The 22,751-nt window shown below is 44.0% G+C and overlaps 1 protein-coding gene across 4 annotated transcripts in view; it reads left to right on the forward strand.

Moving 5' to 3' along the window:
• ENTREP2 (endosomal transmembrane epsin interactor 2) overlaps positions 1-22,751 on the forward strand; it is a 456,009-nt gene that overhangs the window by 411,831 nt on the left and 21,427 nt on the right. For all 4 annotated transcript variants that reach the window (XM_019460056.2, XM_019460059.2, XM_019460057.2 and 1 more), the window contains 3 exons: positions 9,978-10,085; positions 19,463-19,623; positions 20,219-20,354. In XM_019460056.2, the coding sequence (XP_019315601.1) occupies positions 9,978-10,085; positions 19,463-19,623; positions 20,219-20,354 (405 nt within the window). The remainder of the gene's footprint in view (positions 1-9,977; positions 10,086-19,462; positions 19,624-20,218; positions 20,355-22,751) is intronic.

The following is a 22,751-nucleotide window of genomic DNA, read 5'->3' on the forward strand; positions in this document are numbered from 1 at the left end:
AAAAAAAGAAAAAAGAAAAGAAAGCCAAACATTTTAACAGCTGGAAGAAGAAGAAGAAGAAGAAGAAGAAGAAGAAGAAGAAGAAGAAGACGTCTTTCTGGTGTGTGTTTCAAATGAATATACGCCATGAGACATAAAGTGGCATTTGCCTCCTGATGCATATTCAAAAAAGGTTGTGATTTGTGTTTTTTGTGTGCGAGTGGTTTTATGTGGTTGTAAATGAGAGTATATACAAAATTAGTGTTCTTTTTAAAAGGGCATTCATTTTAATGACAGTGGAATATGTGGTCAATAAAGTTGAAATTTTTAGATTGAGGACAAAATTCAGGTACTGTTTATGTTTTTGGTTATGGTACATTAAGAGATGTCACTATATTGGTTCTAATTTTGAATTGCCCCCTGAGAGATAAAAAATACATAATTAAGATTTATACATACTGTCTGAGGTTATTCTCTGGTGTCTTTAAGGGGAGGATGGTAATTTCATCCAAGAATGCCCTCTTCTCCAGGGAGTCTGGAGCAACCTAATCCCCTGTGGTCTGGTAGGTCTGGAGATGGGAAGGAGTGAACCCCAGGCCATCAGATACATCAAGGGCACCCACAGGTGAAGGCACATCTTGATTCTGTAGGGATGACACCTAGTCCACATCTTCAGTCCTGACCTCCATAATGTGCTCCAGACCCGCCTTTCCAACTGATCACTAACGTCTCTGTGGGCAGGCTCCTGGTAGCTCAGCTTTACATGTCCCAGACCACATTGGTTATTCTTTGAAGATTGCTGCTTTCTCACAGGTCCCTGGCACAACTGCTGGCATCTCATGCTCCCACTCACAATGTATGCCTCAGAATCATCTCCTACCCATTCTTCTCCCACATTCCAGTCTGCCCCCAACCAATGGCCATGCCCTGTTGGTTTTAGCTTCAGAGTCACTCTCAGACTCCCGGTCTCCATGCTTCCTCCATGCACTTTGGTTTCATTCCTCTGCAGCAGTGACAAAATGGTTACCCCCATGTTTCCAGTCTCTCATTTCAACACATATTTACTGAGCACCTGCTACATCCCAGTTTCTATGGTAGTAGGCCCTGCAAAAGGTGTTTCTCTCCACTGTTTGTGAAAATAGCTTACATTATCTTTTTCCCAACATCACACATCTTCAGAGGTATCTCATCACTTAGGAAATAAAAAAAAAAAAAAAAACCTCCTTAGCCTTTTTCCAACCACATCGTTGTGTGCTCTTTTCCACAACTGAGCTCCCATCCTGCTCCATCCTTAGTGGCTGCAGGAGCAGGGAGGACACTTGAGATGGCCATAGTAATGTTGCACAGAAGACTTAAGGCAGATGTCTAAGCCCTGCTACAGCCACTGAGAAAACTGAAACAAACAAACAAAAAAAAGCCACCAAGAGCTTTTGGCCAAGACAGAATTACAGGAACTGGATTTAGTCTCCCACCTGAAACAATTCCCCACGCCCACTCCCCCCCCCCCAAAAAAAAACAGACAAAATATGAAGACATTGAACATCAGGCAATGAAGGACAGTGATCCCTGCGATATGGTCAGTAAATGTCCCAGCTTACAGCCTCAAAAGATTCCAGGTCACAGATCAAGGAAGGGGGACTCAACAGGATCCCTACAGACTCCCTGAGTTGGGGACACAAAGCTGAAAGTCCTAGGGAGACTAAAGCCTAGGGACTAGAGTTCCCAGGACAGGATAGTGGAGGGGAGAGAACTCTGGAGTCTTTAGAGGTTCCCTCTGGAGTATTCAGTTGGATAATGATTAGCCCATGCACGTAAAGAAACTATTGGAGTCTAGGGAAGGAACCACAGAAAAGGTTTAGAGAACAGTGTCTATTCTCAGATGTGCTCACACAGGTCTGAGAGTAGCACTTGTTCCCACATTATTCAGAGTAATCAACACAGCTTTCCCTCAGGAGTGAGGAATAATTAGCCCTAGACTGAGCCCTGCTCATTTCTGCCTAACAAATCTGAAAAACGAGACTCAGTTCTCTGTCTTCACATTGTCATTGAACAGTTTAACCTTGGGTATTTGTTTAAACATGGTATGTTAACTTTGTCCCCTATAATATCATAATAACCCTCCTTTTTGGCTATTTTACAAGTCAGCTTTGAGAACAAATGAGTGGGAAAGGGATTGCAGAAAGACTTTGTGATCATAATGACTTACAGGAGAGTGGGGAACTTTCTTAAAGGATGAGATAGATAACATGTGGGTTCATGTGTAATGGGAATTACATTCTGGGAATGCTCCCAGAATAGAAAGTCATGTGGACACATACCTCATGCATGTATGATGCATGTCAGGAAATGCAATACTTCCCACCTCCTCTTGAGGATTTGTCAATCCCTTGATTAGATCACTGAAACTAACCTCATTAGTGCCATGGTCTTTCAGGTGAAAGATCCAATTTTCCTGATATCTTTTTGAGTATGTACAGTATTTTGTACATTTTTGAATGAGTAAAATTGAATTTGAGGCCATATCCTTACAGGTAGACCTTGTTTTATTGTGCTTCATTTTACTGCACTTCTTAGATACTGTATTTTTTTTACAAATTGAAGGTTTGTTTGCATCAAGCAAGTCTACTGGCAACATTTTTCCCACAGCACTTGTTCACTTCTTGTCTCTGTCACCTTTTGGCAATTCTCACAATATTGTGACTTTCATTATTATTATATTTTTTATGGTGAGCTGTGAGCAGCGATCTCTGATGTTTTACTGTTAAGATTGTTTTGGGGCACCATAAACCATGCCCATATATAAAATGGCAGACTGAATTGATAAATGTATGTGTTCTGACTGCTCCACTGACCAGCCATTCTCTGGTGTGTGCTGTCTCTCTCTCTTTCTCTCTCTCTCTGGGTCTACCTGTTTCCAGAGACATAACAATATTGAAAGTAGGATAATTAATAACCCTACAACAGCCTCTAAGTGTTCAAGTGAAAGGAAGAGTTGAATATCTCTCCCTTTAAACCAAAGGCTAGAAATGATTAGGCTTAGTGAAAAAGGCATGTTGAAAGCTGAGATAGGCTAAAAGCTAGAGCTCTGGTACCAGTCATCCAATTAGTGAATACAAAGAAAATGTTCTTGAAGGAAATTGGAAGTGCTACTCCAGTGAGCACATGAATGTTAAGAAAGAAAAACAGCCTTAATGCTGACGTGGAGAAAGTTTTAGTGGGCTGGATAGATGATCAAACAGCCACACATTCCTTTAAGCAAAAGCCTAATCCAGAGCAAGGCCCTCACTCTCTTCAGTTCTACAAGGACTGAGAGAGGTGAGGAAGCTGCGGACAGAAAGTTTGAAGCTAGAAGAGGTTGCTTCATGAGGTTTAGGGAAAGAAGCTGTCTCTGTAGCATAAAAGTACAAGGTGAAGCAACAAGTGTGGATGTATAAGTTGCACTAAGTTATTCAGAAGATCTAGGTAAGATCATTGATGAAGGTGGCTACATTCAATAGTAGATCTTCAATGGAGAAGAAACAGTTGCCTATAGGAAGAAGATGCCATTTAGGACTTTTATAGCTAGAGAGGAAAAGTCAATGCCTGGCCTCAAAGATTCTAAAGACAGATCGACTCTGATGAAGATGCACAATGAAAGTAATGTCATTTTCATGCCTGCTAATACAACATCTGTTTTGCAGCCTAACGATCAAGGAGTAATTTTCAACTTTCAAGTCTTCTTATGTAAGAAATATATTTCATTCAAGCCAAAACTGAAGTGAGATATCACCTCACACCTGTAAGAATGGCTAAAATCAAAAGCACAAGAAATGACAAGTGTTGGCAAGGATGTGGAGAAAAAGGAACCCTCTTGCACTTTTGGTGGGATTGCAACGTGGTGAAGCCACTCTGGAAAACAGTATGGAGGTTCCTCAAAAAATTAAAAGTAGAACTACCCTATGATCCAGTAATCACATTACTGGATATTTACCCCAAAATTACCATAACAGTAATCCAGGGGAGAGTGGTTAGGATGGTGGAGGAGTAAGGTGACCCTAAGCTTGCCTCATCCCTCAAACACAGCTAGATAAATATCAAATCATTCTTAACACCCAAGGAATTGATCTGAGGACTGAGAAAACAAGGCTGAACATCTACAAGTAGAAAAATGACCACCTCATGGAAGGTAGGAACTGTGGAAGTTGATTTGAAGGAGAAAAGAACTGTGGGTGCTGTGGAGGGGAGGAAACCCTGATCATTGCGAGAAGAGTGAGAGAGAAAGAGTGAAAAAAGAGTGAAAATGCAGAGGGTACTGCACAAGAAAACCCTTCCCAAAAACCATTGATGGGAAAAGGAGAGGGGCTGAATACTTCCAAGTCTTTATACGCAACAGACTAAAGTTTTAGAGATCCACGCTGCTGCTGGGGTTGTGCCTGGTTGGCTTAGCAGTGCTCTGGTGGGGAAGGAGGGCAGAAACCCGGGAGCAGGCAGCATGATTTAAAAATGCACTAACCAAGATGCAAGCCTGAATGATGCCAAGACAAGGAGGATGGACGAATCAGAGGAACAAATCAATGATATAGAAGATAAAATTATAGAAAATAATGAAGCTGAAAAGAGGAGAAAAACAAAGGTATTATATCATGAGTGTAGACTTAGAGAACTCAGTTACTCCTTAAGGCATAATAACATTCATATCATAGGAGTCTCAGAAGATGAAGAGAGAAAAAGAGGGGCAGAAGGTTTATTTCAGCAAATTATAGCTGAAAACTTCCCTAATCTGAGGAGGGAAACAGATGTGAAAATCCAAGAAGCACATGGGAGCAAGAGAACTCCCAATAAATTCAATAAAAGCTGGCCATCACCAAGACACATCATAGTCAAATTCACAAAAGACACAGACAAGGAAAGAATCCTCAAAGCAACAAGGGGAAAAAGTCCTTAAACTACAAGGGAAGACAGATCAGATTCACAGCAGATCTGTCCACAGAAACTTGGCAGGCCAGAAGGGAGTGGCATGATATATTCAATGTGCTGAATGGGAAAATATGAAATATGCAGCCAAGAATGCTTTATCCAGCAAACCTGTCACTCAGAATAGAAGGAGAGATGAAGAGTTCCCCAGAGAATCAAAAACTAAAGAGTTTGTAACCACTAAGCCAGCCCTGCAAGAAATATTAAAGGGAACTCTTTGGGGAAAAGGGGAACAAAGCCAACAAAGACTAGAAAGGAATACAGAACATCACCAGAAACACTTACTTTAGAGGTAACACAATGGCACTAAATTCATATCTATCAGTAATCACCCTGAATGTAAATGAGCTAAATGCTCCAATCAAAAGACATAGGGTATCAGAATGTATAAAAATAAAAACAAGACACATTTATATGCTGCCTACAAGAGACTTATTTTATAAAGACCTAATGATACCTGCAGATTGAAAGTGAAGGGATGGAGAACCATCTATCATTCTAATGGATGTAAAAAAAAGGAAAAAACCAGAGTAGCCATACTTATATCCGGAAAACTGGATTTTAAACCAAAATCTGTAACAAGAGACGAAGAAGAGCATTATACCACAATTAAGGGGTCTGTCCATCAAGAAGATCTAACAATTATAAATATTTATGCCCCCACCTTGAGAGCACCCAAGTATATAAATCAATTAATAACAAACATAAACTCATTGATAATAATAGATAATTAATAATAGATAATAGTAGGAGACCTTAATACCCCACTTACAACAATGGACATATCATCTAAGCAGAAAATCAACAAGGAAACAATGGCTTTGAATGACACACTGGACCAGTTGGACTTACCAGTTATAGTCAGAACATGCCATCCTAAAGCAGCAGAATACACATTCTTTTCAAGTGCACATGGAACATTCTTTGGAATAGATCACATATTGGGTTATAAATCAGTCCTCAGCAAGTACAAAATGATGGAGATCATACCATGCATATTTGCAGACCACAACACTATGAAACTTGAAATCAACCACAAGAAAAAATTTGGAAATCCCACAAATACATGGAAGGTTAAAAACATCCTACTACAGAATGAATGGGTTAACCTGGAAATTAAAGAAGAAATTAGAAAATATATGGAAGCAAAGGAAAATTAAAACATGAAAGTCCAAGCCCTTTGGATGCAGCAAAGGCAGTCCAAGAGAGAAGTATATTGCAATACAGGCCTGTATCAAGAAGCAAGAATAGTCTCAAATACACAACCTAACTTTACACCTAAAGGAGCTAGAAAAGGAGCAGTATAAAAACCTAAATCTAGCAGAAGGGAACTAATAAAAACTAGAGCAGAAATAAACGAAAGAGAAACAAACAAAAACAGAACGTATCAATGAAACCAAGAGCTGATTCCTTGAAAAGATTAATAAAATTAATTGATAAACCCCTAGCCAGACTTGTCAGAAAGAAAAGAGAAAGAACTCAAATAAATAAAGTCATTAATCAGAGAGGAGAGATCACAACTAACACCACAGAAATACCAAAAATTATAAGAGATTATGAAAAAATATATGCCAATAAACTGCACAAGCTGGAAGAAATAGACAAATTCCTAGAAACATACAAGCTACCAAAATTGACACAGGAAGAAATAGAAAGTTTGAATAGACCCATAACCAGAAAAGAAATTGAATAAGCAATCAAAAATTTCCCAACAAACAAAAGTCACCAGATGGCTTCCCAGGGGAATTCTACAAGACATTTAAAGAAGAATTAATACCTGTTCTTCTCACACTGTCCTCCCCCCCAAAAAAATGGAAGGAAAACTCCCAAATTTCTTCTAGGAGGCCACGATTACACTGACTCCAAAACCAGAAAAAGACCCCACTAAAAAGCAGAATTATAGGCCAGTATCCCTGAACATGGATGCAAAAATTCACAACAAGGTACCAGCAAATTTAATTCAACAGTATTAAAATAATTAGTCACCACAAGTGGTATTTATTCCTGGGCTTCACTGATGGTTCAATACTCACAAATCAATCAATGTGATATACCACATTGATAAAAGAAAGGCTAAGAACCACATGATTCTCTCAATAGATGCAGAAAAAGCATTCGACAAAATACAGCATCCTTTCTTGATAAAAATTCTTAAGTAGGGATAGATGGAATGAACCCCAACATCATAAAGGCCATATATGAAAGATCCACAACTAATATACCCAATTGGGAAAAAAAAATGAGAGCTTTTACTCAATGGTCAGGAACAAGACAGGGATGTCCACTCTCACCATTACTATTTAACATAGTACTGGAAGTCTTAGCCTCAGCAATCAGACAACAAAAAGAAATAAAAGACATCCAAACTGGGAAGGAAAAAGTCAAAATTTCACTATTCAAAGGTGACATGATACTCTATGTAGAAAACCTGAAAGACTCCACCAAAAAATTCGCTAGAACTAATACATGAATTCAGCAAACTCACAGGATATAAAATCAAGGTACAGAAATCTGTTGCATTTCTATATACCAATAATGAAGCATCAGAAAAAAAAATCAAGGAATCAATCCCATTTTACAATTATACCAAAAACCCTAAGATACCTAGGAATAAACCTAACCAAAGAGGTAAAAGATCTATACTCTGAAAACTATAGGACACTTATGAAAGAAAGTGAAGAGGACACAAAGAAATGGAAAAACATTCCATGCTTATGGATTGGAATAACAGATACTGTTAAAATGTCTATACCACCCAAAGCAATCTACACATTCAGTGCAATCCCTATCAAAATGCCACCAGCATTTAAAAACAATCTTAAATTTTGCATTGAAGGACAAAAGACCCTGAATAGCCAAAGCAATCTTGACAAAGCAAAGCAAAGCTGGGGGCATCACAATTTCAGACTTCAAGCTGTGTTACAAAGCTATAGTCATCAAAACATTATGGTACTGGCACAAAAACATACATATGTATCAATGGAACAGAATAGAAAACCCAGAAATCTTCACAATCTTGGATTAGACAGAAGTTCTTAAACTTGACACCAAAAGCATGATCCATAAAGTAAAATTGGTAAGCTGGATCTTGTGAACATGAAACTTACAAAACTTGTGTTCAGTGAAAACTTGTGTGAAGAGGATTAAAAGACAAACTATGGACTGGGAAAAAATGTTTGCAAACCACATATCTGACAAAAGAGCAGGATCTTAAATGCAAAAAGAACTCTCAAAACTCAATAAAAATGCATCCAGTGCATTTGGGGAATGGGAAAAAGGTATGAACAGACACTTTACCTAAGAGGGCATAGATATCCAATGAGCACACATAGGGTTGCCTGGGTGGCTCAGCTGGTTAAGCGTCTGACTCTTGTTTTCACTTAGCTCAGGTCATGATCTCACGGTTCATGAGTTTGTACCCCACATGGGTTCTGAGCTGACAGTGCAGAGCCCGTGTGGGATTCTTTCTCCCTCTATCTCTCTGCCCCTCCCATGTTCGTTCTCTCTCTCTCTCTCTCTCTCTCTCTCTCTCTCTCTCAAAATAAATAAATAAACTTAAAAAACTGAGCACACATGAAGATGTTTAGCAGCATTAGCCATCAAGGAAATACAAATTAAAACCATATTGGTATATCACTACACTCCCTATCAGAATGGCTAAAATAAAAATGGTGATACCAAGTGTGGGCAAGGAAACAGAGAAGCTGGATCATTCATACACTGCTGGTAGGAACGTAAAATGGTTCATCCAGTGTGGAAAACAATTTGGCAGTTTCTCATAAAACTAAACATTCAATTACCATGTGACTCAACAACTGTACTCTTGGACATTTTTCCCAGAGAAATAAAAACCTATGGTCACACAAAGACCTGTACACAAATGTTAATGGCAACTTTATTTGTATAAGCCAACAAACTGAAAACAACCCAGATATTTCTCATCTGGTGCCTGATTGAGCAAACTGGCTACATCCAAGCCATGGAATACTGCTCAACAGTAAAAAGGAATGAACTACGATACATGCAACAGCGTGGATGAATCTTCAAGGGATTATGCTGAGTGAAAAAAGTAAGGTTACATGCTATATGATTCCACTTGTATATGGTTCTTGAAAGGACAAAATTATAAAAATTGAGACCAGATTAATGGTTGACAAGGGTTGAGCTGGAACAGGGGGAAGGAGGTATGTTTGTCAATGAAAGGGCAACATGGGGCAGGGAGCCTTGTGATGATGGAAATGTTCTTCTTGACTGCATCCACATCAATCCTGGCTATGATATTTCACTATAGTTTTGTAAGATGCTACCATGGGGGAAACTGAGTAAAGAGTATGCAGGATTTCTCTGTATTATTTCTTATATACCTGCATGTGATTCTACCATTACCCCAAGGTAAAAAGCTTAATTTAAAAACTTGGCATTTTAGGGGTGCCTGGGTGGCTTCCTCAGTTAAGTGTCTGACTTCAGCTCAGATCATGATCTCATGGTTCATGAGTTCGAGCCCCACGTAGGGTTCTGTGCTGGCAGCTCAGACCCTGGAGCCTGCTTCAGATTCTGTGTCTCTCCCTCTCTGCCCCTCCCCTCTTCGTGCTCTGTCTCTCTCTCTCAAAAATGAATAAACAGTAAAAAGGAAGAAAGGAAGAAAGAAAGAAAGGAAGGAAGAAAGCAAGCAAGCAAGCTTGGCATTTTATTAAATACTTAAAAATTTTGAGATACATTTTATAATTAATAAAGATTTCCCACCCACTTAAATGCTGGTGATTCCAAGATTTTCTTAGACAGTGACTGCCTAATCATGATCAAAATTGTGAAATATATCATTTAGTATCTAATAATTCGATCAGCATTGTAGAAGAATAAACAGATGTGTCTCTATTAAAGTCCAGTTTTGATTATGAAGCAAACAAAAAGCTACAAAACAAGACCTCCATGGAGTGGATAACAATTGGCCACACTTTTTATGGACCTTGATGGAAATGCTAAGGATCTGCCTTCTGGGTTGTCAGGATGAGACTGACTTTCTTCTGCCTTTTTCTCTCTCACAGGATCTCCTCTTCAGCGTGTGTGCCCTCAATGTCCTCTCCACCATCGTGTGTGCGTTGGCCACAGCCATGTGCTGCATGCAGATGGTCTCTTCTGATGTCCTGCAGATGGTGAGTGGCCCCCTTCCTTCCCAAGCACGCTCAAGATGGCTAGCCTGACCCCCTTCTCCTCCAGCCAGTTTGAAACCAACATAGAGTGGACACTTCTAGCTTCCAACCAGAAACCCCAAGGATGATAGGCCCTGAGGGTCCATGGAGGCCACCTCATGCTGCCCTCTGGAAGACAGAGAACCTGTACATTTGGTGCCAGTTAACATATTTATTTTAGGCATTGAATGCATGTTAACAGAGATGCATGTTAACAGAGTCCGGCCACCCTCATGCCCCTCTAGATGGCCTCTACTGTGTCCCCTGAATAATTTTAGTGACAATCCTATAGCCCTAGACATCCTCTGGGCCCAGCACCTCCAGAGCGAGGTGGCTTCTTCAAGCTTTAATGTTCTCTTTTAATAAAGGGAGGTGAGTTCTTTTCAAATTGAAAAACTGCTCATCTGTGCTTTTTAGACTTCCTAATTAACCCTGAGCTCATAATCTACTGGCAGGTCACTGGCTGGCCCTCATGACCACCCTGGCCAGGGTCTTACAGTCGAAGAACTGCTGCTCCCAAGGGAGAAAGATAAGAACAGGAGCAAGGGTCATACACATATTAATACACGTTTATAAGTACATGCTTAATAAATAATGAAGGCTCTTTATTATTCAGTGTAAATGAAACACAGCCCATTGTTTGCTGTGTCACCACTAAAGTCAGTACGATAAAGAGAAACTAATGGGAAGATATTGTTCTCTAGTGCTCAGGGTAGGAATCATCTGTGTGTGCGTGCATCTGTCTGTCTCTGTGTCTCTGTCTCTTGTGTTGCTTCTTCAAGATCCATCTGCCTCCCCCTCAGTGTTTTATGCATCTCACGAAAAGAAAAGCAAGTTATTCTTGTAGTAGTCTGTTTTATTTGCTCTTTCTTATCCACCCCATGGCAATACATCAGTTCATCAAGATACAGGGCCAGAGAGCATCATTACCAAGATGTTAAAAATTCATTGGTTCTAATCATATGCAACATCCGCCTCTTTGTCCCAGTGTATATCTACACAGCTGTCACAGCCAGGACTGACCTTTCTGAGAAGTGGCAGTTCTCCGAAAGGTATCTAATTAAGCAGTTATTCAGCAGCGATGAACTTTTGGCCCTGCTCACCGAGGCCTCATGTTGGTGATTTTCTCCGGCATGTTGTGTAAAGGAAAGGTTAAGTACCATGGTGTTCTACTCACCTCTGCATATTTTACTATTGATCTGTAAATATCACACCAATTTGACCAAACTAACAGAACCAAAGGGCTATAAATGTAAACGTTTGCATTTCCTGGTTTGAAGTGTTAGAATGAAACCCAACTAAACAAGCATCAGGCCTATGGAAGCTGTGATAGAGTATACAACTGTAACATCAAGAGCAGGGTCATTCTATCATTCTGCCACAGGGAACCTGAGCGGGCCTGGAATCCTGGGCCTGACGACAGCCATGACTGGGTCGGAGTCCCACCTCTTCTGCATATGAGGCAGGGGACTCCGGACATGTCACTGAACCCGCCAGAGCCTCAATTTCCTCAACTCAAATGAACCTAATGGTATACCTGGTGAACATTCAAGAAACATGACCTAGTCAATCCATAAATGTGGGCAGAATATTAGTTACTGGGCTATCTCAGCCACGACTGTGAATGCCATGGCCCTTGATGTACTTTGCCAACTGTAAAACACCACAGGGAAATAAGGTGTTTTTACAATTACCACAGCCACCCTCACAACCTCTGGTTGTTTCATAGCTGAGTGTTTGCGGGTAAGTTTGCTTCTAGCCCCTGGCTTAGAAGTAGAAATCAGTTAAATTCCTGCAGGTGAGTCCTTTTCCCTTTGTGGCTATGGGCTATGGGACCAGACAAGGCTCAAGGGGAACAGGTGGTATATGACCATGGTGCATTGTGGAACCAGTGCATGATCTTGGGCACATCCCTGCCTATTGGTCCCAGTTTCCTCTGCTCTATGTAAGACTGTTCATGTTCTGCTTCCTCTTGGGTCTGCTGACAGAGGGATCACATAATGCATGTGTGTGGACTTTGAAAAACCCTGGTGGCCATGTGAAGGAGGTGGGCTTTTACCACATGGGTCAGAAGCTGGGTGAAGCTGGCCACACAGGCTGCACCCGTGAGAAAGGAGAAGTGGGAAGCCCAGGGGCTCATGGGTACGCCCTGCAGGATGGAACCTGGTACTAGTTATTCATGAAAATGCCTCAGGCTCTTTTTACTTTTTTAGAAAAGTCTTCTTTCTCCTTTTTCTCCAGCTCTACTCCATTGCAATTGACTTTAATTTTCTTACTTAATTTCATTAGACTGTTTAATTAAAGAAGTAATGTATGATCACTGAAACAAGTAAAACATAGAGATAAAGGCATAGTTAATAATCTACCTTCTCCCATCTTATTCTGTTGAGGAAACTTTGCATTAAATCCTTCCATTTCTTTGTTGACTTCTTAGTGTTTATATTAACATATATAATCTATTTTCCTTGTTCCTCCTTCCCTTCTTCCCTCCTTCCTTCCCTCTCTTCTTCCTTCCATTATTTCTTCCTTTTAGCCAAATAGGATTGCACCATTCATTATCACTCTGCAGTGTGATTTTAATAGCCTGAAACTCTCATGGACATCCCTCTAGGTTAATCTACACAGAAATGTATTCCTGTCTACATTGATCCATAATATGGATGTAATGTCAGTCAGTTGGCTATTTATCTATTCGATCCATGAATGCTTGAGTTCTTTCTTTCTTTTTTTGAGAGAGGGCATGAGTGAGCAAGGGGCAGAGAGAGGGAAAAAGAGAGAGAGGGAGGGAGAGAGAGAAGCAGGGCTCATGCTCACCCAAAGTGGGGCTAGAACCACGAGATCATGAACTGAGCCGAAGTCAGATGCTTAACTGACTGAGCCACCCAAGCGCCCTTTTCTTTTCAAAAAAAATTTTTTTATTAATGTTTATTTATTTTTGAGAGAGAGAGAGAGAGAGGGACAGAGTGCAAGCGGAGGAGGGGCAGAGAGAGGAAGACACAGAATCCAAAGCAGGCTACAGGCTCTGAGCTGTCAGCACAGAGTCCAATGCAGGGCTCAAACTCACAAACCGTGAGATCATGACAGGAGCTGAAGTTGGACACTTAACCAACTGAGCCACCCAGGTGCTCCATGGCGCCCCTTTCTTATTTTTGATTTTGGTTTTGTTTATGTCATTGTGATCATATAGTGGTTAGTACTCTGCGTTGTGGTTTTGTTTATGCCTGTGCAGATGGTGCTTCAGTAAGCACATATAGTCATAGCTCCCTTAGCCCACCTGTGCTGACCCCACTGGCTGGGTAGCCATGGTCTCCATCCCACCGATGATGCACTGCCTGCTCCCCACAACACATTTGTTCACCAGCAGCCTCTGTGGTTCACCCATGTGCCTTCTCTGCTCCCAGTAGTTGGGTCACAAGCTTTCCAAGGGACAGTTGTATCTGTCCCCAAACCAGTCTATGTCAATGGTATTTGGATTGTTAAGTGCATGTTTTAGTGCTATATAAGCCAATGAAATATGAGTGCAAAAAAGAGAATTGTTTATTTTACAAAAAAGGATGGAGTTCTTTGGGAAGATTCAGAAAAAAAAAGGGGTCCCTGGATATACTGCTCTCAATTTTTGGTGTGGGTGAGATAATTATAAGAGGTTGAGATACAGAATTTTAAAAATCTAGGAGGCATCTGCACACACATTGTTTCACAAGTACCTTTAAGCTCCAGCCCTGCTCCAAAAGCACAAAAATGGGAAGTGAGTTAATTCTCATAGGTGTAGTTTATACAACAAAGAAGACCACGGGGCGCTCTAGACAACAGACTGAGACTCACAGCAAGAGCCTTAGCCTGGCATGGAAGGAACCCGCAGTTCCTTTCTTATTTCTGGGGATCAGCATTTTGGGATAAATAACCATTTGGGGAACTCATATAATGAATGCATGTATACATGAGATGCCTAGCGTCAGAATTTAGAAAGCTGAAGTACTGTAATATGTTTGGAACTAGTGGCAAAAGGCGATCTGAGTATAAAATTCAGTTTATAGATATGGTTTTATGGAGAAAGCTTTTACCTCCAAAGTGTCTCTAATCTCACATTTTTAGTTTTATTTCTTGAGCATAATCTCATTTTTCCATTTTTCCATTCAGCTCTTTTCCTCCCCACGTACTTTATCGCCAGCCACTTTAGCCCAAGAGACATCATCTGCTATTGCATGCATCTCCATTAGGAACTTGCCTGTGAACTTCATCTTTTATTATTGTCATTTATGTTCTCAACACTAGTCATGTGCCCTGTAAAGCAGAACACCTCCAGAAAGTGCAGACAGAGCATCATTGCCCACAGAACTAGCAAGGGGTGTCGCGGCCAGGGACGATTGGGACACCACCTCCTGGGAGCCCCAGAATCGCTCAAGTTCACCAGTATCTTCGCCTCTCTGGCTCACTCCACTGCTGGTTCAGCACCCCACGGAGGCTGGCCCTCTTTGGACCCACAGTGGCCTTCCTTGAGGTTTGGGTTTACCAGAAACGTCTCTAGGTAGTAGGTGCTACTTATGTAGGACTAGGGGACTAGGACCAAAGGGTGTCTGGTTAATCTTAAAATCTAGTTACAGCAGACAATCCTAAAAGTGATAGATACAAGCTACAAACATTTTATTTTGACTTTAAATATGCAGATGAGCATTTATCCATCAGGGTTTTGATTTGGGGCCAAGATCTTCTGTTCAATTATGGGTCTACACATTGCTGTACTGAGTTGCATTTCTTTTTTTTTTTTCTTAATATTGATTTATTTTTGAGAGAACGTGAGTGGGGAAGGGGCAGAGAGAGGGGGACAGAGGATCCAAAGCGGGCTCTATGTTGACAGGCTGACAGCAGCAAGCCTGATGTGGGCCTCAAACTCACGAACTGCAAGATCATGACCTGAGCTGAAGTAGGACACTCAACCAAGTGAGCTGCCCAGGTGCCCCCAAGTTGCATATCCTGTATAAACTTCATAAAAATATCACTATCTGTAATTTCCAGATCCTTGAAATTGGCATGAGCCAGGCAAAATGAGATGCACGAACTCCCCTGGATATCTTCTGACTCCTCTCCCTCCCTTACAGCTAGCTGCCTTGCCAGTTCCCATTTTGGCAGTGGTTTCTGCTCAGCTGCTCTCCTGTGTCAAGTCTTTCCAAAGCGTCCAACTTGGTTCTCGTAGAACGAGCGAGTTTTCCTGCCTGCATTCATATTTCATTATGAATTACAGTAGTAACTAAAACTGGCCTTTAGCTGTTCGGGAATGCGCCCCTGTGTCCTGGGTAGGCAGGAAACACACATGGTACACCTGGCATGGTGGCAGGACTGGAGAGCAGCAAGGTGCCTCGGGCAGGCATCACTCCAGGGTCTGGGGCATGGAGGGAAACCCCAGCTCATCAGATCGGTTGGCCAGGAGAGGTGGATTAAGAAAACTTCTACCATAGTAATACTAGAGTATTTGTACCAAGTCTCAGGAAGGGTAGAGGAAGAGGCCTATTCCTCTGTATTTCTTAGTCCCTGAGGGAAGTCTCAAAGGTGTGTGTGACCCATTCAGGAGCCAGAATGTGGCAGGGAAGCTGGGAAAGTGTGCTGTTCCCAGCGAACCAGAGAGGCAGCTGCTGGTCAGGAGCCTGGGGAGGGTGTAAAAGGAGGCTGGTAGGCTTGTCCTGGGGCCTGGAGGAGACGAGTCTGCTCATAACTCAGAGGAGTTTGTGGAAATTCCAGCCCCTTGTCTCCAGACCCCTGCAGGCCTGTCCTGCCCTCCATTCCTTACTTCTCCCCCTCCCCCTGTGGCCAGAGATAGAGGCATAGGGACTGAAGAGCTAATATTTGTGATGTGGTCTTGTTTAAGCCGCACAACACTGCCGTCTGGGTCTGTGACCTAGAAATGGTGTTTCCCAGTATGACCCTGTCAGGCCAGGTGGGGTGAGGAAAGGAGACCAAAACTCAAAGGGGTCAGTAATATGCTTATAGTCTTGTGGGCCCTCAGTGGTCAAGCAGGATCACCTGAGGCCTGCCGACCTCTTCACCCTTCATCTCAGACAACAGACTGTGCGCTGTTCTCACAGAGCCAAATTTTAGGGTCTCCGCTAAGTGGGCCTCAGGAAGCCCAGCCCTCCACCCTGGTTCCAGGGCACATGTAAGGACAGCACATGCCTAAGTTGGGATTCCCTTTCCAGAGCAGACATATGGGAAGAGACTTCCCTCCAGCAGGGTCTAAAATGCACACTCCTCTTTTGTGGATGATGAAGGCTGGGCAATAATGAAACTCCCATCAGGTGTGTGAACCCCTTGGGCTAGAGGAACACAAGGGTAGGAGTGGGGAAGGAGCAGGATAATGTAGCTCCTTTCTTCCAGACTCCCCCCCCCTCTAGCACCCCCTGTTGGCAGAACCCAACAGTTAGCCAGCTGGCAAGGGAGTCTAGGAAATGTGGTTTGCAGAGGTCTAGCCCCAGCATCTCAGAGCAGAGTCCAGAGCAGGTGACCTTGGCCTTGGAGACAGCCCCTGCCTCATTAAACGGATACTGGTGGGGGCAGGGGGAATATGTCAAGTGTCACTTGCAGCCTCCCCTTGGGGAGGCTGAGAAATCTAGGGGAACAAGCTCAGTTTGCAATGGACTCAGTCTGAGTTGGTTCCATAAAGGTGAAGCCAACACACTACTGGAAAGGCAACGTAGAGTTTAGAGCAGAAGTGGTTAAACCTGTTGTTTAACCTTTAAAAAGCCGAGGGTGTATGGCAGCATTTAAACCTCCTAATAGGGTCATCTGGGGTGCCTTGCCCCTCATTGAAAATGCTCCTTGTCCTCATTCCTGGGGGGATTGTACCTTCAGCAGGAAAGCATTTTGGCTTTTGCATTTCCTGCTTCAGTGTTTTATTGATTTTTCTAATTTCTGATACACACCAAATCAGAGTATGTCTCAATTAGACCTCAAGGACATTTGGCCTTATCCTAACTGCTCAGCTTTGTGCTATAAGCATCGGGGCTGACAGCTGTCCAAGGTGGAGTATGACAGACACACATTCGACCTGCTCATAGCCAATGACTCATCTCTATTTCAGACAATTAAAGCCACGGCTCAGACCCCTTGGAAAGGCAAGGAACGTGCTCTGTGTGTTAAGAAAACCCACAGGAGACAATTTCAGTCTGTGATATTGCATGTGTAGACATGGTCACTATTCTTTCGCTGTTAGTCTGGAGCAGGCTAGTTTCATGGAATTTGACCATATTCAAAATTGTGACCTGACCCACACTTGGGCAAAAATGTCCTATCATCCCAGCCTTTTTTTCAAGTCCAGACCACCCTACCCACGGCTGCCAGAAGGCACTTCCTACCACACAGCTTTAATAGCACTGCTCCCTAGCTCTAGCACCATCACTGGCTCCCCAGTGCCCCAAGAATTAAGAATTAATTTCTAGAGCCTTATATAAATTTGCTTTTCTTAAACACATCTTTCACCAGCTCACCTGTTACCTTCTTGCAGGCCCACCTGTTGATATCCTACCAATCTGCGGACCCATTCAAATGTCATCTTCATTAACCCTTTGTAGACTCCAGGTCTCCACACAGTGCTTGGAGAGCTCACTGACTAGTGGAACTGTCCTTGCTTGGCCGTGTACACTTGACTGTCTCACGTGTCCCTCACCCCCCATGCAGTGGGAGGTCCCAGAGCCTAGCATTCACATAACACAGAGTCTTGTTGGCCCTACAGGAGCTCACAGTGAGGTGTTGACTGGAACTGTGGCAATGGCTCAGGCATCTCCACAGGTAACCCCTTGGGAGCAGTGACCAGAGGGTGGGAAGTTATTGGCCATTGCTTCCCATTGGCATAAATGGAAAGCTAGGCAGAGGCAGAGTTCTTTTTGCTTAAGAGATTTTACCTCAGTTTGCTCAAGCAGCATCTCAGTTTTAAGGTTGCCTCACAGAATGTTCTGGAGCTCATCAAGGATTATTTTCCCTCAAAGCAGTGTTTTTACAAAGTTTATGAATTCCCTAGGACTGCAAAACACTCATCGATACTATGTGTCCAAAGGGATCCATAATGAAATATTTGAGAAATGTTCCACTCATGATTTGGGGGCACCTGTGTGGCTCAGTCAGTTAAGTGTCCAACTCTTGGTTTTGGCTCAGGTCATGATCTCACAGTTTCATGAGTTCAAGCCCCATGTCAGGCTCTGCACTGATGGCACAGAGCATGCTTGGGATTCTCTCTCTCTCCCTCTTTTTCTGGCCCTCCCTGCACTTGCACTGTCTCTGTCTCTCTCAAAATGAATAAATAAACTTTAAAAGCGGGGGCGGGGGGGGGGCGCACTGGTGCAGACCTTCTCAGGGCCTTTAACACTGTAATATACATTATAGGGCTCCAAGAAGGGAGTACAATATGTGGCATTTCCCAGTACTTGTTTTTTTGGTTTTTGTTTTGTTTTGTTTTGTTTTTTTGTTTTTTTGCTGCAGGAATTTGGGAGGGGGTGGAGAAGAACATCTTTAGAGTTTGGTGTTTCCTCATGAATGAACTTCGGGAAGTACTGTCTTAAATCGTGGACCTTAGGCACCATTTTTGACTACAGGTTTTAGGTAGTATAATCTGAAGAGGAAGAGTTAGTGGTGGGGATAGAATTAAAGACTTCCTAGATTGGAGGTGCCAGGGTGGCTCAGTCAGTTAAGCGTCTGATTCTTAATTTTAGCTCAGGCCATAATCTCAGTGTGTGGGTTTGAGCCCCGTGTCAGTCTCTGCACTGATAACACAGAGCCTGCTTGGGATTCTCTCTCTTCCTCTCTCTTAAAATAAATAAACATATGTAAGAGAAAAACAAAAAAACAAAACAAAACAAAAAGACTTCCCTGGGGGCATCTGGGTGGCTCAGTTGGTTGAGCATCTGACTTCAGCTGATGTCATAGTCTTGAGGTTCCTGGGTTCCAGCCCTGCATTGGGCTTTGTGCTGACAACTCAGAGCCTAGAGACTGCTTCGGATTCTGTGTCTCCCTCTCTTTCTGCCCCTCCCCTGCTCACATTCTCTTTCCCTCTCTCTCTCTCTCTCTCTCTCTCTCAAAAATAAATAAACGTTAAAAAAAAAAAAGACTTCCCAGACTGTGTTTTTCCTTAGAACAGAGGCATTCTGCATAGCAGTGTAAGAAACAAAGCCTAATGAAGCTTTGGAGGCGAGGCGTTCCTCACGGAGCCATCATTTTAAAGTGTGTGTTTCGCCGTCACAGCCCAACGGTTTAAATTACATAAGTTCCAAACGGATCATTAAAGCTTATGTGTAATTAGCGTAATTAGACACAAGCCACACAAGATGTCCCACATAACTCTGAATCTCTCTGTTTTCCAGTTCCTTCCACAAAGGGCGCATTCTGCCAGCCCTGCCTGCGTGACCCCCCATGGCACCGTTCTCCACCAGACCCTGGACTTCGATGAGTTCATCCCTCCTCTCCCACCTCCACCTTATTACCCTCCAGAGTACACCTGTACTCCCACAGCCGAGGCCCACAGGTGGGTCTTTCCGGAGATGGTGGTGGTGACTTGTATTGACACCAGGAAGATAGGAGGCAGTCTGGGAGGTGGGACTGGCAAGAGCCACGCTCATTTTCAGTGGGGCAGTTGAGCCAAGGAGAGCAACCATACGAAAGCATGTTTGATTAGAGGGCAGGGCGCGAGCAGTGAAAGAGCTCGAACCCTGGCTTAGATAGACCATGTCTACTGGGTATCGCTGCCGTGCAACAAAAGAGAACCTAGCCCGACGTGAGCGGCTCTATTATGTTCTCATGAAACGCAAAACTGCTATTGAGTAGTGGCCATTAACATAACATGTAAAATGTAATTAAAGATTTAATCGGCTCTGTGATTATTTTCATTTTAATGGACAGGGCCATAGAGTTTACTGAAAATGTCGATATCTTTCCAGAAAAAAGAAAAAAAACCACAAGAGTTAAAACTGCCTAGCAAATTAGACTTTTATTTCACAAGCACGATGAGTAATTGACCAGGGGAAACCCTGACAAGTGACGTGCTGATTGCCTTGAGAGAAATGTCAGCCATCCAGGCTCCTTCCCCCAGGAGTGACAGTGCAATGGTCCTGTCTTTTCAGGGGCCTCCACTTGGACTTTGCTCCCTCTCCATTCAGCACTTTGTATGATGTTGCCATCAACAGCCCCGGCCTGCTGTACCCCGCCGAGCTCCCCCCACCCTATGAGGCCGTGGTGGGCCCGACTGCCACCAGCCAGGTGAGGCCCAGGCCCCAGACAAGCCAGTTTCCTGTACTAAGGCCTGCTCCTTGCATTTGGTTTTCTAATGTTCTATTTATTTTTAAGAGGGCACAAGTCAAGGAGGGGCAGAGAGAGGGGGATAGAGGATCTGAAGCGGGTTCTGGCACTGACAGCAGCGGGCCTGATGTGGGGCTCGAACTCATGAACCACAAGCCGAGGTCGGACACTCAACTGACCGAGCCACCCAGGTGCCCCTGCTTCTTGCATTTGTATTTCTCTCTAAGCCTTAGAGCAAACCTGTGGTCTTATCAACGCTCGTGAAGAGCAGGCAGCAGCCTCAGGGAGTAGAACCTGCAGAGGCCCCACCCCAGGCCTGGAGATGCCACCCCAATACTTGTGCATTGCCCTCTTGGCTCTTGTCAGATGCATGTGAGCTAGTGTGTCTGGGGACACAGTGCTGAAGGAGCTGGTACAGATTCAAACGCATGAGCAGGGACAGAGCTCAGGCGGTGAACCGGGAACCCAGGGGACTCTGGCCTGTTCCAGCTGCATGCCTCTGTTGCTGCCTCCTGGGAGGTGAGAAAGCAGTGCTGGATCCCTGGTCCTGTCTGAGGCCTGGCAGCTACAGGCCAGGGAAGTGCCAGAGCTGCAGGTAGGAGTAGCTGGCTTTCTCTGAGCTGGGCAAGCCAGGTGCTCCCACAACCTCCCGGTGTCTGACCCACAACAGGCACACACTGGGGATGTGTTGGTGGAGCCTCAGTTTCTTCATCTGTAAAATGGGGATCATAACAGTACCAAGCACATGGGGTGGAATGGGATGTTTGTAATGGACCCAGCACAGTGTTTGATATAGAGTGGGCTCTGATTCAGCAAAAGCCAGTTGTCCTTTTCAATGGCATCATCCTCATCATGGTTATCATCACATGTGTCGCTCCTGAATATCCAAGGCCCCTAGCCAGGGAGGAGAGATGTGAACACTCAGAAGGTCACACAGCACCCACGTGTGGGACAGGCTGTGGGGAGGCCACAGGTTTAGGGGTGCACATGGGGAGCACAGCAGTCCAGCAGAGAACAGGCACATGCAGGGGAGCTGAGAAATCCTGCCAAGAATGGGGGCTGCAGCCTGTTCTGGGCCCCGAGCCCCAGGCAGAGGAGAGTGGGCAATATCATGACCAGGAGCAACCACAGGGCACCAAGACACAGTCCTGGGCCAGTCCAGATTCACGCACCTTTGGGCTTCTCACCTGGCATCCCAAGTCACCTGCCAGGAAGTGGTGCCAGCCTCAGACCTGGCCCAGACCTTCTGTGTCCTCACAGCTCCTTTGAGATCTGGAGCCCACATGGTCAGAAGGCCAGGAGGCAGTGCCTGTTCTCTTCTGGGCCACTCCCTGGGGAGCTTCTGGCCCTCAGGGACCTCTGGGGGTGCAAACCTAAAATGGCTGTTCAGACTCAGCCTCCATAAGCTTCCGGAGATAATTGCACCCACAGGGGAGACCACATTCTGCAGGCTGGGCGTTGTGGGACAGAAAGGGAAGGTAAGACCTGTCCACCTCTGTGTCCAGCGGGACCTTGGCTACACGGTTTTTGCAAGAAGGATTCTCCGCGAGCGTCACTTGCGCGGGTCTGCTCAGCCCATCCTCAGCCCACCCTTGCAGAGGTGACAGCCTGGCCAGCTGAGCCTCTGAGTCTCCCATCTCTGCCTACTCTCGCCCTGAAATGTCCTGGCCCAGCTCACCAGGCTGCAGACAGCAAACAGGGACTCGGCCAAGGACTCGTGGCCTTTTTTCTGTCCACAGATGTGTAGGAACCACCTGAGGTCCGGGTGCAGAGGCAGAAGGGAGGGGATTCATTAGTGAGGGGGCAAATTGTGACTGAAATCTCATTTCTAAACTTATAATGATTGAAATCCTCTTGAATTTTTTAAAAATCTGAGTGGAGAATTCTACCTTTCCGAAATGATTTCTTTTCTTCTTGATGATAAAAATAATTCAAATCAATGTTATCAATGGCAACTGTGTCCTGTGAAGAGAGTCAGAAGTACTCTGAGGGGAGCCCCTGTGCACTGCTGGAGGGTGCTGAAAAGGGGCATCCAATCCATTTTTGGGGGACCCGGGGAGCCTCTGTGCGCTGAAGGCTCAGGCTGAGTGGGGTGGCAGGTGGCTAGGCTCACAAGGAGGGACCACGCAGCATGCATATCCTCAAAACACAAAGCCACTCAGGATGAGTCTGAAATGAGTGCAACATGGGTGGAGGGTGACCTCAGCGAGGCTGGTTGGATTCTGGGGCCATCAGGACATCCAAGCAAGTGTCCATGAGGTGATAGGGTCTATGTCTTGGATCCTTGGAGAGATCAGAGTTAGCCACAGAGGTGGTCACCAGAGTCAGGGAAACCAAGTGGGGGTGGGAGAGCTCTAT

This window comes from Panthera pardus, unplaced genomic scaffold (assembly GCF_024362965.1).
Source record: "Panthera pardus isolate Hobbes unplaced genomic scaffold, ASM2436296v1 HiC_scaffold_24, whole genome shotgun sequence".
Taxonomy (NCBI): Eukaryota; Metazoa; Chordata; class Mammalia; order Carnivora; family Felidae; genus Panthera; species Panthera pardus.